Raw genomic sequence first — 12,969 nt, 5'->3', positions numbered from 1 at the left:
TTATAATTGCTTGATTTTAAAGTGAGGGAATAAACCTGTGTATGCTGAAGTATAATTGAGGAGATATTAGACGCAACAGTTTATGTGAACCTACTTGTAATTTCTTGCTGATCTTAAGTAAAAAGTTTTTCACAGATTCGTTGGTTTTTGAGTTGTTCTGTTCCACCAGTCGAAACTCTATAAATTGTTGGACTGGGCGAGGGGTGATTTCCGCACGTCTTAGACTGGGAAAGGAGTTCAGAAATACTGCAAAGTGGGAAAAACGAAACTGACTTGGAACAACCGGACTATTCCTTGCTTGAGGCTTCAGGTTACGTGTCTCGGCTTTGTGTGGAAGAACAGTCACAATCTCCGAGGTCAAATAAGCTCTTCGGTTTCCCACAAGTAACGGTGATTTCCAAGTGAATTTTGTTCACTTGCTGCACAAGCCCGTTCTCACACTTCGCTCCGTCCTCTTGGTTTTCCGGATCTCAGGCTGGCGGATGAGGTGACCAAATAACTCAATAGAGCGCGATTTCGGGCGCTCTTCAAGCAGCTGGAGATTTTTTTTTGTTTTCTAGCATCAATATTTAATATTTAGCATTAATTTTATTAATATTTAACTATTTGTTTTCACAGCTAAATTAAAATTAAACATACGAGTGCCCAGTGATGACCAATCTGGTCGTTTTGGGGCATTGTAGATTAACCATATCAATACTGAAGATCGTCCCTGCAACTATGGAAACGTATGGACTAGGTGATGATACAAATACATTTGGAATCTAACAGGTAAATTACAAAGTTTATGATAAATAGTTTCCAGAACTTTTCTGATTGAAAATAATAATTCAGCTAATCTTAAGAATCCTGAGATGATTTTCTACTAAAGAATAATTCAAAGTATTCAGATTGTTCTACCCGTGTTTACGGTTCTGTGTTGTGTAACAGCTTATTTGAATAAAATAATAAAAATATGTAATTAAATAACTCCCATGAGCGATACTGATAGCATGCACATAAATCTATTCAAGTACAAAGACTAACCTTTGAAGCATCCTGAATTCTACTCTATTAAACTAAAGTCAAACTGAGCTAAGATGAACTATCTTTAACACTGAGCTAAATGTAACTTTTAATTGTTTCAGCTGCAAAAATGATCTCCGAAAATTCCAAAAATTGCCATAATCTAAGCGAAGTGATGAATGAGATCTTGCAAACCAGGTGAGGAAGGTGAGATTCGTGATTTATTTAATACAAAAAATACAACAACGAACTCCAGTAGAGTGGAATAATTTAACTATATTCACCACTTGACTAATTTCATTTTAGAGGAAAAAAACTGTACGGAATAATTAAATGGCATGTTGCGTGCATCATTTGGACTAGTTCAATTGTGCTGTGAAGTTTGACTTACGGATCTCTAGGTGGCAGCAGATCTCCTTTGCGGGCGCTGTCCGTGCTCTTGAAAATACTGTGGTAAAAAGCTCTCTCTGCTCCGTGGGTCGAAAACTAGCCAATGGTGTAGTCACTCGCACCTACTTACATTTATTGCAAGAAGTCATCATTTTATCCTTTTTAAATTAAAATTACAATTTCTCTTTTCCTGGTACATAGAACTACATACATAGAGTTTAAAGTGATTTGATGGAGCTTACTGCACTCGGCAAAAATGGACGCAAATCACTGTAAACTGTTTATCCTTTAAACCGAACATACACCTACCCACGCAACTGTGCAATGGATTTATAGTTCCAATGACACTATATATCCCAATAATTGAATTCCGCTTCATCTTATTCAGAGGCTTTACACGATACAGAAAGAGTGAGGGACATTGTGTCAACCTACTTTTACAAAGCTCTCCGCCCTCGCTGCAATTTGAAGGAAATTAACTTAGTGAAAAAGTTATGGGAACTAAAGAGTTTAATGGGGATTGAGCTAAAAAAAAAGTATCTTTCAAGTGTCATTCCATTCTCAAATGTATATCGATCGCCAATGTGAAGATTTGTTTAGCTGCGATATTGTAACTGTAACCAATATTTCATTTTTCTAGAGAATATACTGCAAAAAGAAACGCCTGCACAGAGAGAAGGGTGAATGGACTCTCGGCGTCACCTCTGAAAACTAGTAATAGACAAATGTCCTCTTCACTGTCATCACGTTGGGCAAGATACGCACAGAAGACGGCCGAGCGACGTGAGATAATGGCCAGCTCCGCCTGCATTATTGATCCGCAATATTGATCCAAGAATCAGACCTGGACCAAGCATAGTGCGCGAAATCTACTTTGGTTGTCAGAAATTAAAAAACGTGTCGCTCAAGGTCGAAAAAAAGTAGAGAAGAATCAGGGCACAGTCCTGGTCCTAGCTGATCCTACCTTCACCAACATCAGCATCAGCATGGAAATGCACACTCCAGAGACCTATTAGCCATCTGACGTATCCTGGACGGCGGTATATATTAAGTCACTCAGTCACTATTCGTTGAGGAGAACGCCAATGATTTATAGAACTAAGAAAATGTGGCGACGTGTTCTATGTGTTTAGTACTTCATCTTCTCTTATAAATAATGTAACTTCGCCTGTAATTTGGAGCCCGAAGGATTGACACAACTTCTCCGCAGCTCCTTTGCTCTCTCGGAATGGAAATGTTCAACAACAGCACCTTTTCGGACTCTGCTTTTACCAAGGAGAATAATACCAACTTTTCCGGGGTGACGCTCACTTACCAGATTATAACTTCGTTGTTTATAGGGACTATGATCCTTTGTTCCATCATTGGAAATACTTGTGTGATCGCCGCTATAGCACTGGAGCGCTCTCTCCAAAATGTAGCCAACTATTTGATAGGATCACTGGCTGTCACAGACCTGATGGTCTCGGTGTTAGTGCTGCCTATGGCTGCTTTATACCACGTTCTGACCAAGTGGACCCTGGGACAGGTAACCTGTGACATTTTTATCTCTTTAGATGTGTTATGTTGTACATCCTCTATCCTGCACCTTTGCGCTATTGCTCTAGACAGGTACTGGGCTATTACAGATCCAATAGACTATGTCAACAAGAGGACTCCCAAACGAGCTGCTGTTCTAATAAGCCTGACATGGCTGGTCGGTTTTTTAATTTCAATCCCACCCATGTTGGGCTGGAGAACACCCGAAGACAGAGCTGATCCCGATGCTTGTAATATTAGCCAAGATCCCGGCTACACCATTTATTCCACTTTCGGCGCCTTTTATATCCCGCTGATATTGATGTTGGTCCTGTATGGGAGAATATTCAAAGCCGCTAGATTCCGCATTCGCAAGACTGTGAAGAAATCCGAGAAGCAAAAAGTAGCAGACACTTGCCTGACTCTTTCTCCGGCCGTCACACAAAAGAAAAGTAACGGTGAGAATAGCAAAAACTGGAAGAGGAGCGTGGAGCCCAAACCCGCCTTTATCAATGGGGCAATCCGACATGGGGAAGAGGGCTCCGCTTTAGAAGTCATCGAAGTGCACCACCACTCCAAAAGCCATCTTCATCTGCCCAGCAACAGCCAATCGATATCCTGCTTTGAAGCGAGGAATGATAAGAACATTGAAGCGAAGAGAAAGGTGGCCCTTGCCCGCGAGAGGAAAACTGTGAAAACTTTGGGCATCATTATGGGCACCTTCATCTTCTGCTGGTTGCCATTTTTCATTGTGGCCCTTGTATTGCCATTCTGTGGACAACAGTGTTATATGCCAAGCTGGCTCCAGGCTGTCATCAATTGGCAAGGCTACTCTAATTCACTCCTAAATCCCATCATATATGCTTATTTCAATAAGGATTTCCAAAGTGCTTTCAAGAAAATTATCAAATGCAAGTTCTGTAGGCAATGATTCAATCATTATATAGACGACTATAATTCATTATTGCGATATATTTGCTCAGTAAAAATCTTAGCATTTTAACATGCAACCACTTTTAATATTTATTTGAGAATGCATTTGTGACACAAATGCAACTGGATTCAATCTATAACACAGAGAGGCATTTCTGTAGGCAGGTGACAACATTTGTGCTGGCAGCTTTTAACAACATTTCAAATTAGGAGTGAAAGTCTGCTGAATATCGATGTTAGATTACTTAACTAATCGTTATGTCCCTGAATGTAATTGAAAAGTAAGCGCGTTGTTCTGCAATTTAAAAAAAAAACACAATTCTGGACATTATATATGAAACCAGCGCGTGTCAGATTAAATTGCATCATTTATCCAAGGGCGCGAATAGTTGGCTTCACTAGATGTGCATTGTTTCACAACCCATATAGCAGTTCTATGCTGTGTGTTGAGGTTTTCTGCTTGTCTTTACTTTCGTGATTTTCAAAGTTGCAGATTTGGGCCTGTGATCGTTTGCAAGCAGTATAGTTACTATCACTTTAGACAAAATAAAATGTCTGATAAGGAATACATAGCTGTGTGCATTTATTGAACTGGCCTACAGTTCAGGTATAGTTAGAGCAAGGCTTCAGACCGCTAACCTTGCATTCAAACACATTTTCAGATTTTCGTAAAGTGTGAGACTTTTTGTCTGAACGATAATTTGGTATGGAAATATCTGTACTCAGAAACCGGTTGTGTAAAGTCCTCAAATTTATTGAAAAGCGCAATGAGACTCAAAGCTGTTTTACAAACGTTCAAAAATAGAATATGTAATACATAGCAAATGGTATTTTGTGTGAAAGGGTACACATTTACGGTGAAAGGGTACACATGTACTGTTAAACAAAATATGTGTTTATTTGAAATAGCCTATTTAACTATGATTGTATGAACTAAAGTTCATTGGTTTATTAATGATAAACGAGGTTACAGTATTAGGCATAGGTTCAGCAACTCAACTGGTTATATACAAGACATGTCCTGCTGTGTAGAAACAATCACTGAAAACTCCAGGTAATTTGTAGCCGGGAATAAGGTTTGCACAAGCCTTTGTCAGTAAGTCACATGGACGCGGTGTATCCGCTTCCTCCCAGTCCCAGATCAATCCTCAGTTTGATCAGTTATATGAATGAATTAGTCTTGCTGGCTGCAGTGGACTCCATTAAGTAATACCTCCTAAAATAGTTTTCTTATCGATTTCAATTTACTGCACTTCAACACCGCGTTGTTCCTGATCATCGCATTTGCCTCCCGAGATCTGTTTAATTATTTGTAATGGGGAAGGTCGCTCCCTTCCTTGCGGCCATAGAGAGGGTGCCTAAGTTAGCGAACTGCTCAGTCCCTTGGACCGAACCCATAAGTGAGGCGGCTTCAGCTGTCCCTCTGAGCTTCCCTGGCGTCCGCTGGAGGCGGGGAACACTGGGCTTCTGGGCACTGAGCATAGTTTCAGCGGCAGTGCTGGGTCCGAGAAACCCACCTGAGCAGAGATCCAGGCTGGAGTCCCGTTGCTCCGTGACTTTACAAAGTTGCTCATACCCACCTTCCGCATGTGCGCTTGGCATCCTTCACGTTTGCAAGTTACTGTCTGTCATGCGAACCCAGGGTTGTCAGACAAATGTTGGAAACAAACGAGCTAGGGTCGTTAAAGTGTTGCTCTTTGCTTGAGGGCCGTGTTAAATAAATAGCACGTGAACTCTGCAAACTGAGTTCTGCCGATGGTCGTTCAGATTAAACGCAACATTTGGGTATTGCAGAGGCATTGGCCAACCAATGGGTAGATTGGCATTAGATAACTGCATGCGGGGAGGCACATAGTGAATTCTCTTCTAAAGAGAACTGTAGGGAAATCACCAAATCCTGGGGGGAAATGGACATTGGAGAGCCCACTGCATTCCGCTGCTGGCAAACTGCGCTAGACGGAGACATGGGACTTCCAGTGCTCTCTGGAACAAAATCTGTCACTCGTCGTCTGGATGGTGGGCATTATACAGACAGAATAACCCGACAGACAAGGCACAAGTCTCCGAAACTTCAGCACCCGATGCGTAAGGAGACAATGTTCGCTTTGTTAATTTTGGAAAACTTGGGAGTTAAAATAGTTTTGGAAACAGGTGGGGTTTTCCGAAAAGAATTGTTGCTTCCCGGAAAACATTGGCCCAAGTAATAAATGTAAATACGTCAGATAAATCCGGAACCTAAATAAACAGGCGACATCTAAACCGAACCTGTTTTCTGCCCGACAGCCCTTTCAACAAATCCGTTGGAAGGAGCCCAAAACCATTAGTGCTCATTTTAAAATGACTTCTCTGTAAACGAGGTTGGTAGTCTAGATAGGGTTCGAATGGAGGGATAATTTCCTCCCAAACAGATGAAGGAGGAGAGGAGCTGAAGAGGATGGAGTGGTCAACCATGTCAAAGGCTGCAGACAGATTAACATAGTAACATAGAAACATAGAAAATAGGTGCAGGAGTAGGCCATTCGGCCCTTCTAGCCTGCACCGCCATTCAATGAGTTCATGGCTGAACATTCAACTTCAGTACCCAATTCCTGCTAAAGGATGCAGAGGGATGGTTTACATAGGATGTAATTTGTGACTTTGATAAGGGCCGTTTCAATATCGTTTCAGAAAAATGGCCAAGGATTTGGGAGGCGACAACGTAGTCAAGCACTTTGGAGAGGAATACCTTCCTGGTTTTCCGTGACATACTGACGTGCTTTTCCGATTTAAATTGGTGTTTGAACTTGATGCTCTTGAAATCCAAAGTCTATAGAGACAGACGCAAATACTTGTGTAGAATAGTATGGTATTCATTATAGTAACAACAATAATATTTTATACTCTGTAACTTAGTATATATGCTGCTTAGAAATCATGGAATACCGAATAAGAACAGTTGTATGTCTGTGTAAGGGGGAGATGGGAAGGCTTCCTCTCCCACGAGCGGGCCCACTGATATAGAGGGTCGACGCTCGCCCCAGCCCACGTAGCAATTCTCGAGGTTAGCAGACAGAGATGGATGGCAAAGTATAACGATCTTTATTACGAACGTCCGGGAACACCTCTTAACACAGTCGCCTGTGAGTGGAGATGCTCCCCGAACAGCACAATCATACAACTTTTATACATTTCAAAACCCCTCTATTCCCGGACAAGACCTCCCTAGATTTCTAATTGGACTACCTTATCAGTGCTACTTCTCTAATTGGACTACCTTATTAGTGCTACTTTGGATTGACAGGCCAAGACCCTCGTGACCGCTTTAGGCCGTGACTAGAATGACTTCATTAGGTCGGAATTTGTTATACATTTCCTTGGTGCCTGTGAGTCGCCTCGAGCCTCTTCGCAAGGTCTTATCAATGTCTGTTTAGGTTCTCACATCGTATCCTGTCGGAATATTATTGAATTGATAACTTCTGGAGCCTTGGTTCAAGGCCGAAGAGAGGCCTTTTACCTCCTTATGGGCCATTGCAGGAACCAGCACTTTAACCCTTGTCCCGCTGGTACCCCTAATGCCAAATTTCTCTTACAATTCCCCCCTTTTTGGCCCTTGGCTATACGCCAAGCTGGCCATATTTCCCGATAACTATCTCCCTGTAGGTGAGTTCCAGATAGGTTCGTTCACCTGGGTGGCCATCTCCCAAGCTTCGGGACCTCCTGAAACCTTCCCACAGAGTTATATAAGGTAAGTCCTTCCTGTAGGACTGCTTAAATTTTCATCCCTTATGGCCTTAATCATAGTGCGTGCCCTGACGTATCGTTTGACCTGTTTAATTCGTGCACATGTTAATCCCATCATGACCATCAGAACCAGGCCCTGTATTACTATAAGTACATGTAATATTATTTGTATCCATGGGTGAATTTGATTATCAAGTCCAATATTCCACAGCTTTGAGTACCAGGGCTGATCAGCCAGCATTGCGTTAGTGTCTCTCTGTAAGTTGTCTATTTCTTCCATCAGCCGGATATACTGTCATCTTTGATTCTGGATTCCTTGCACCAGACGTAATTGTTCCTCATTTAATTCCGGTATTGTTCCGTGGATGATTTCCGTTGTCTCGGGATGTATATGGTTAAGTTGGCTGCCCCCGTGCTCACGCCCCACTCTCTGTTCCCTTGCGGGGCAGCGATGGTCTCCAGATCGTGTTCAAGAGGAGTAATACTCAGCATACATCCGTTTATCTGGTGGAATCCGCAATCATCATTCGTCATTCGTGGCGTACCTCGACATAAAACCACTTGGTTATTTTTATAACAGTCGGTTATGGCAATGCCTCTGGTACTATTGTTAACTTTAATCACCCGTCTGGCAGGCTGATGGTAACGCAACCGAGTTTGGTTTCTTATTTCACCGATATTATCGATCTGGTATAAGGGGTCTCCCTTTGTTACATCATATGGGCCACCTGTAACAGTTCCACTTCCGTGCCATCTCCCCACCGCGCATGTAGGGCTTGGTTATCTAAGTCCCTCCCCAGTAAACCCCTCAAGGCTACGCCATTAAGTTGTTAGCCCGGTCAGATATTGCATACAGGTCTATGGAATTCATCGTCGTAACCCCTGCCGCATCTCAGGGTAGTGGATTCTGGGCCTTCGAGGATCCGTTGTGCCAGGTTCTGGTATAGACTTTATAGTTTCATTCCCACAGAAGCTAGGAAGAATGATATCCATTAGATTTAGGTTAAGTAGTCGTTGACGCATCCTAATTATATCCTTTCTTTAGATTCTTTTATTACTAGCCCCCCTTTGGCTTCAGTCTTTATGGACGGACTTATGGGGGGACTTGCGTGGTTGTGCTGGGAAGATTTGTTGTCCCCAGGGTGGTTGTTGGGGCAGTGGTAGGGCTTCACACTCCATCTGCCCCCCTTTTTGCTCCGTTCTGTTCCCACCCTTCTGTTTTTGCGGATGGATTTAGCGGCTTGTTTGCAGCTTCGTCCGCCCAGGCATGAGCTTCTAGAACTGAAATTCCATCCAGTTGGATTTCTGCGCCCTTCCCCATACTGGCGCCCATAGCATCGGCAGCCTGCTGCATTACAACCTTACTTAATACACTATACATAGCCATGCGTTAAAATAAGTTCTGTCCTTGCTCCAGTCCTTGGCTGCTGGGTTGCATATTTCGGCAGTTAAATTAAACAAAGCTAGTTCATGTAGTTGTGTCTTTCCTGCGTGTGCTATATCTCTCGTAGTCCATCTGTATTATCCAGTGCTTGCGTGGGCCTCAAGGTCCCCAGTATCCTGAGTCTCCAGAGTCGAAGTAGCTGCTGCGGTCCCATCTCGGTGAGTGTTTTATCTGCAAATTTTAAACAGATAGCCTGGTCGTCACCAGGTGTTAGGTTCTGGTCTACTCATCTTTTATTTGTATCAGGCGAGTGTTATTACATAGGCTAGTTCTGTTTTTATTTTTATTCTGACTATCCCACCATTTCCTCTATCTGTCAGGTGAGCCTTTTTTATTCTATTTAGAAATCCAAATTCATAATTTTTTTTAAACTTCTAATTCAAGTACTTGCCAAAGATTTTTTTTTGATTTAAAACGAGACCACACATTTTTAATAGCTATTTTGTTTACTAAAATCCAATTTTCACAAAAGCTATATACATTCCAACATTTCGTTTTATTTTACGGTCCCGTTCACTGGGCAAATATTGTGTTTTATTTCTCTCTCTCTCAGCACAAAATCTAAACTTCCGTGCCAGTTCCATAAGAATTTAAAAATTCAGTAAGGTTCTCTAATTCCCAGTTTTCCTTTCTGTGCTGAGTTCACATAGCTTAGATCTTTTCTCCTCGTTATTTTCAAAACCCTCCTGCTTGTTTAGACTGTAAGGGACTTTTCTTGATAAACAACGTCCATCAATGGAGAGTGTCTTTTACCTCTTCAAATTCTTTTTATTTCCAATTAAACCAATATTCTTTTCACAGCCGATATCAACCAGTATGTCTTTTTCCATCGCAAACACCCCTTTTTTTTTGTCAGCACCTATTTAGTACGTTATGTCTTTTTTTTTCAGATCTCCTTTCTTCAAATTAGGTTTTGTATTTTACACGGAGGGCTGCTTTTCGTTATCTCAAATTCCAGTTTCAAGGTCGTTACAATGTTTCTTCTAAACTGCTAAAGCTTGCTGTTTTCTGCTCAACAAACATATCCTTTGTGCATTTCCCAGTTCCATAACTTACCGAATAAATCCACACCTGGCGTTTCTAACTTAAAATGTCTTAAAACTTCCCACATACAGGACAACACTACAAAGGGTTAAAAAACTTTCACTCTGTTTGGAAAACATGAAAGTTCATTCCGCAGTCAAAAGATCACACAGGGACTCTCACTCAACGACAGACATTCACAAAAGTCTCTCTTCATTCAACAAAGCTTATTAATTGGTTGGCCGGTTCTAATTTTGGATCCATATGTCACTTAAGATAGTCATTATCAGCTTTTTTATGGCCTTACGTAATTACGCAAGTTACAATTAATGATTGGTTTTATTTGCCTTTTTACTAGCCATGTTACCCATCTTCTTCGGGCCATGAGGGCCTTGGATACTCCCTTAAATTCGTGTCAGGTATGCAGGACGCTACTTATATGTCTTCCCTTGGCGCCGTGCACTCGTACCACTGCACGCTTTGGGTCAATATATCCCGTCACTTCTCAGGGACGTTGTCTCTATTCCCTCTCTCTCTCGTCTCAGCACCATGCGCTCATACTGCTTTGGGTCAATAGACCTCCCTCGCCCTCTATATCTTCCCTTGCGTCGTACCCTGATCGCACTGCCGTTCTCTCGTCCCAGCACCGTGCGCTCGAACCGCTTCGGGTCAATAGACCTCCCTCTCCCTCTATATCTTCCCTTGCATCATACCCTGATCGCACTGCCGTGCTACCTCCATGCGTGCATTTTAGGATGCACCTTTTTACCCCCTTTTACCCCTAGATCGTCCTTGTCCTCCATCTCCGTCCCTTCGGGACTCACTACAGATGGTTCTTTTGTACGGATGTCCTTCCCTTGCGGTTTACAATGCCACAGCTCTAACTTGAAGGTGGTAAATTAAAACATACTCACCCCAAAAGCTGGGTCATTGTTCCATTCGGGAAATCCGTACCCTGCTCGCAGCGCCAAATGTAAGGGGGAGATGGGAAGGCTTCCTCTCCCACGAGCGGGCCCACTGCTATAGAGGGTCGACGCTCGCCCCAGCCCACGTAGCAATTCTCGAAGTTAGCAGACAGAGACGGATGGCAAAATATAATGATCTTTATTACGAACGTCCGGGAACACCTCTTATCACAGTCGCCTGTGAGTGGAGATGCTCCCCGAACAGCACAATCATACAACTTTTATACATTTCAAAACCCCTCTGTTCCCGGACAAGACCTCCCTAGATTTCTAATTGAACTACCTTATCAGTGCTACTTCTCTAATTGGACTACCTTATTAGTGCTACTTTGGATTGACAGGCCAAGACCCTCGTGACCGCTTTAGGCCGTGACTAGAATGACTTCATTAGGTTGGAATTTGTTATATATTTCCTTGGTGCCTGTGAGTTGCCTCGAGCCTCTTCGCAAGGTCTTATCAATGTCTGTTTAGGTTCTCACATCGTATCCTGTCGGAATATTATTGAATTGATAACTTCTGAAGCCTTGGTACAAGGCCGAAAAGAGGCCTTTTACCTCCTTATGGGTCGGTGCAGGAACCAGCACTTTAACCCTTGTCCCGCTGGTACCCCTAATGCCAAATTTCTCTTACAATTTGCATGTTTAATAAAATCAGGAATCGAAGGATCTGGCCCCATTGCACGCGGCCACGTGATAATAAGCCGACAGACTGGATTTCAAATAAACAATTCAATGTTTGTATTTTAGTTCTGAACATTGGTTAACCTATTCACCTAGATTTTGGATTTATATACCTGTGAGCAGGTTGCATTTCTATGCGAGGGCGGGCAGTAATTTTTAAGTGGTGACTGAACTCATTAAAAGTGCTCACAGTAAAATACTGATACAGAAAATTGAAATAGTTGTCTTTTAAACCACAGTTGACACAAGCCCTGGGAATATATTTAATCAATAAAGGAGAAAGTGTAAGTTAAAACTATGATGAGAATTATATTTTGAGATCCATAGAACCGTGTACGTTTACAGCACAGATGGAGGCCATTTAGCCCATCATACCTGGAATAATGCAAAATGAACCCTACTACTCTGCTCTCTCCCCATAGTTCTGCATCTTCCTCTGCTTCATGTACTGTATTTTTCTCTTAAAATATGCAATGTTTTCTGCCTCAGTTATTTCCTATGGCAAAGCATTCCTCCCTCTAAAAACCTTCTAGTAAATACAATTCCTCTAACCCACCCTTGACCCCATTGTCCTTGAATACTACTGCCCTATCTCCAACTTCACTTTCCTCTCCAAAGTGCTTGACCATGTTGTCGTCTCCCAAATCCTTGGCCATTTTTCTGAAACGATACTGAAACGGCCCTTATCAAAGTCACAAATTACATCCTATGTAAACCATCCCTCCGCATCCTTCTTAACCTGTCTGCGGCCTTTGACATGGTTGACCACTCCATCCTCTTCCAGCTTCTCTCCTCCTTCATCTGCCTTGGTGGAAATTATTCTTCCATTCGTACCCGATCTAGACTAACCTTTTTCTAACTTCTGCCATTACCATCTCAAGTCGACCCATCATTCCTTTTGTCTCTCTAATCTCTCCTGTCTTCCACCCTATCACAGACCTTCCCTTTTGTTCTTTCCTCCCCTCCCCCTTTCAGTTCTCCTTAAGAATCTGTTCATTTCAAATATTCGCCAGTTCTGACGAAGGGTCATCGACCTGAAACGTTAACTCTGTTTTTCTCTTCACAGATGCTGCCTTACCCACTGAGATTTCCAGCATTTTCTGTTTATATTTCAGATTTCAGTTTCATCAGAAACAAATAAACAAAAAATAAGCAACCACTTAAATAGAATCAGAATAAAAGAGAAGACAATGGAAGGGGAAAACACAAGGAAGTATTGGTGGAAAGACTTGTAATCTGCTTAAAGGAGAAACAGGATATGGACAGGCAGTCAAGCTGATCTTTACAACAG

General features: G+C 42.3%; 1 protein-coding gene across 1 annotated transcript; it reads left to right on the top strand.

The window, feature by feature from the left end:
- The first annotated feature begins 2,086 nt into the window (after positions 1-2,086).
- On the top strand, positions 2,087-4,372 carry htr1aa (5-hydroxytryptamine (serotonin) receptor 1A a). Its single transcript, XM_070862557.1, has one exon. It carries the CDS (start codon positions 2,624-2,626, stop codon positions 3,842-3,844), a length of 1,221 nt encoding a protein of 406 aa, XP_070718658.1. The 5' UTR covers positions 2,087-2,623; the 3' UTR covers positions 3,845-4,372.
- Positions 4,373-12,969: the final 8,597 nt, after the last annotated feature.

Source organism: Pristiophorus japonicus, chromosome 2, assembly GCF_044704955.1.
Source record: "Pristiophorus japonicus isolate sPriJap1 chromosome 2, sPriJap1.hap1, whole genome shotgun sequence".
NCBI classification, from domain to species: domain Eukaryota; kingdom Metazoa; phylum Chordata; class Chondrichthyes; family Pristiophoridae; genus Pristiophorus; species Pristiophorus japonicus.
Note: the sequence above shows the minus strand (reverse complement) of the source record. Positions and strands in the feature narration are given on the sequence as shown.

Bases quoted from the DNA above. Each gene is read 5' to 3' on its own strand.
- htr1aa (XM_070862557.1), top strand. From the start codon at position 2,624: ATGGAAATGTTCAACAACAGCACCTTTTCGGACTCTGCTTTTACCAAG.